Source organism: Crocuta crocuta, unplaced genomic scaffold, assembly GCF_008692635.1.
Source record: "Crocuta crocuta isolate KB4526 unplaced genomic scaffold, BGI_CrCroc_1.0 scaffold89, whole genome shotgun sequence".
NCBI lineage: Eukaryota > Metazoa > Chordata > Mammalia > Carnivora > Hyaenidae > Crocuta > Crocuta crocuta.
In genome coordinates, this window is record NW_027551559.1 from 10905858 (window position 1) to 10908684 (window position 2827).

The 2827-nt window shown below is 62.8% G+C and overlaps 1 protein-coding gene across 1 annotated transcript in view; it reads left to right on the forward strand.

Moving 5' to 3' along the window:
- Positions 1-2827, forward strand: part of CLPTM1L (CLPTM1 like) — a 26000-nt gene that overhangs the window by 19592 nt on the left and 3581 nt on the right. The window contains exons 13-16 of the mRNA XM_077749400.1: positions 36-165; positions 236-318; positions 1038-1172; positions 2686-2795. Of these exons, the coding sequence (XP_077605526.1) occupies positions 36-165; positions 236-318; positions 1038-1172; positions 2686-2795 (458 nt within the window). The remainder of the gene's footprint in view (positions 1-35; positions 166-235; positions 319-1037; positions 1173-2685; positions 2796-2827) is intronic.

The window sequence follows — 2827 nt, forward strand, 5'->3', positions numbered from 1 at the left end:
GGCCTCACTGCCCTGCCTTCCGTGCCTCCCGCCAGGTCATAAACCGCTCCACCACCGAGCTGCCCCTCACCGTGTCCTACGACAAGATCTCGCTGGGGAGGCTGCGCTTCTGGATCCACATGCAGGACGCCGTGTACTCCCTGCAGCAGTTCGGTGAGGCCACGGGCCGACCTGCACTTCCGTCCGGGACCTCGGCACCTCCCGCTGGTGCCCTCGGCCACGGCTCCCGTCAGAGCGTCGGGTTTCTGCNTGAAAGGCATTTTCGTCGACACCAACTTGTATTTCTTAGCGCTGACCTTCTTTGTCGCTGCGTTTCATGTGAGTGGACACTGGGCAGGGGCTTTGCGTGGCGGACACGGCAGACGTGAGAGTGTGGGCGCCATGCAGGGGTCCCCTCTCCCAGCTTGGGCGGGTGTCTGCACCTCGGACGCTGACTGCCGTAAGGACTTGGGGTTTGTCTGCTCGTCTTGGAGGCCATTTTGAAGAGAAATCCAAATCCCGTGAGCTAGGGGAGTGGTCATAATTCTAGTGCATGGTTGTAACAGTAAAAAAACAGCCCTTACATAGAACCCGTTTTTGAACGTGGAGTCTTAGAGCTGGTGGAGGAAAGCTGTGCCCCACGTGGCAGCCACGGGCATCACGTGGGCAGGGGTGGGCACCCTGTGGCAGCCGGTCCCCAGTGCCTGGAGATTGGCCGCCAGCCTGGCTAAACTTCCCAAAATCCTGCTGGGAAAAAGTGGTTTTTTAAAAGGGGCAGGATCTGAGAATGAACCTGTGTGCGCAACCTGTGCGCCAGGTCAGAGCCAACAGCCCCCGGCGCAGCAGCAGGGGTGCGTGGCCCGGGACCGCCATCAGGTGCCCTGCGGTTCCGGCACGCTGGGTGGGGCCGAGACCCCGGGTTTCCGTGGCGGGGCGTGTGGCGTCCACCCGGCTGCGTCCCTGCCACGCGGGTCCCGTGCACACCTGTGCTCGCGCCCAGCGAAGACCGGCCGTAGGAGCGACGCAAGCCGGACGTTACCGTCCTCTTCTCTTTCCAGCTTCTGTTTGACTTCCTGGCGTTTAAAAACGACATCAGCTTCTGGAAGAAAAAGAAGAGCATGATCGGGACGTCCACCAAGGCAGGTAGGGGCCCTCGGGAGCATCGGCCGCTCCCCGGGCGCCGCGCCCTGTTGGTGGGGACAGGCTGGGATGGGTTTTGGAGCTTGGCGTCTGCGGTGTCTCTGCCCTCACGGGAGCGGCACTGGCCCTGACTCGGGGGGTTACGGAGAGCGTCCCGTGAGCCCGAGGCCGCGTGCCAGTCCCCGACGGGAGACCTGGGCCTCCCAAGAGGCCCTTCTCTTCCTCCCACAGAAATGACATGCCCAGGGATGGTGTGGGCTGCCGGGGTGGCCCCCGATGTCAGCCGTGGCTCACATCCTTCTGTCCTCTGGTGGTCTCAGGGGGGATGGGGGGTGGGCAGGGCCCCTGCCGAGTCCTCCGGCCCTTCCCCGGGAGCAGGTGGCCGTGAGCGGGGCTCTTGGGTCCCCATCCGTGCACAGAGGGCAGTTGGGCGTCCCTCCGGCAGGCGCCCGCGGGGGTTGGCACCACCGCTCCTGCCCTGGGAGAGGCGCTCAGGAGGCTGCACGTTATCAGTCAGTCGTAGCATTTTGTAAAGTTCAGTCTCCACAGAGAAGGTTCGGTATTTAGACCGTGAGTTTATCACGGAGTTCGAATAGAAACAGGTACGGGGGAGAGTGCAAGGAAGCTGGTCCTAATCCCCGCCAGGAACCTGTCTAGTCAGTGTGCTCTCCCTGTGTTGGTGTGTTTGCACACACGCCTGTGTACACATTTCTGTAGCTGAGGGGACCCTGCGTTCTGTGCTGCAGCCTCCACGGTCTCTAGAACACTGGCACGGCCACACACACCTGTCTGGTTTAGTGGATGGAGGGAGTGAAACCCTTGAAGCTTCGTGTGTGCTTGTGGGGCTGTGCACTTGTGTGGGGGTGAGTGTGCACAGAGGGTGTGTAGGTGTGGGGTGAGTGTGCATGTGGGGTGTGCACGTGTATGGGGGTGAGTGCACAGAGGGTGTGTAGGTGTGGGGTGAGTGTGCATGGGGGTGAGTGCATGTGGGGTGTGCACGTGTGGGGGGTGAGTGTGCACCTGGGGATGTGCACATGTGTGGAGGTGAGTGTGCACGTGTGTACAGGTGAGTGTACACGTGTGGGGTGAGTGCATGTGGGGGTGTGTACATGTGGAGAGTGAGGGTGTACATGAGGGTGTGTAGGTGTGGAGTGTGTAGGTAGGGGTNATGTGGCCGTTGGGCCGGAGACCGCACTTGGTCTGCCCGCCGGGGGCGCCGGCAGGGACCCCCCCCCAGCCACCCGTCACAGCCTGGAGACCAGCTCACCGGGTGGTGCTGCGTTCGTCCCAGCTTGGGGAGGCGGGTCCCTCGGAGACCTGGGGTGGCAGGACTCGGGGTAGAGNCCAGGCAGGGTGAGCTGGGAAGGGGGCCCAGCCTGGAGGACGGCAGCCAGGCCGGGTGCCAGTTCCGTGGTGCAGAGGGCGGCCGAGCTCGAAGACGGGCATGGAGGCCGTGGGGCCCATCGAGCCGGGGCTGGGCTGACGTTCCGTCACCTCCCGGTGGTGAGTTCCGGAGGCTCCTGGGTCTCAGAGCCCTGAAAGTCTGTTTGTGGTTCTTTCTGTCAGCTGTGGAAAGTGAAAAAAGCCTTGAAGATGACTGTTGTCTGGAGAGGCCTGAGACCACAGTTACAGGTGGGCGTGTACGCAGTAACGGCTGCCCGTCGTCTGCCCCCTGGGTACTCTGTGCCCCCCCATCTACCCCCTGAAA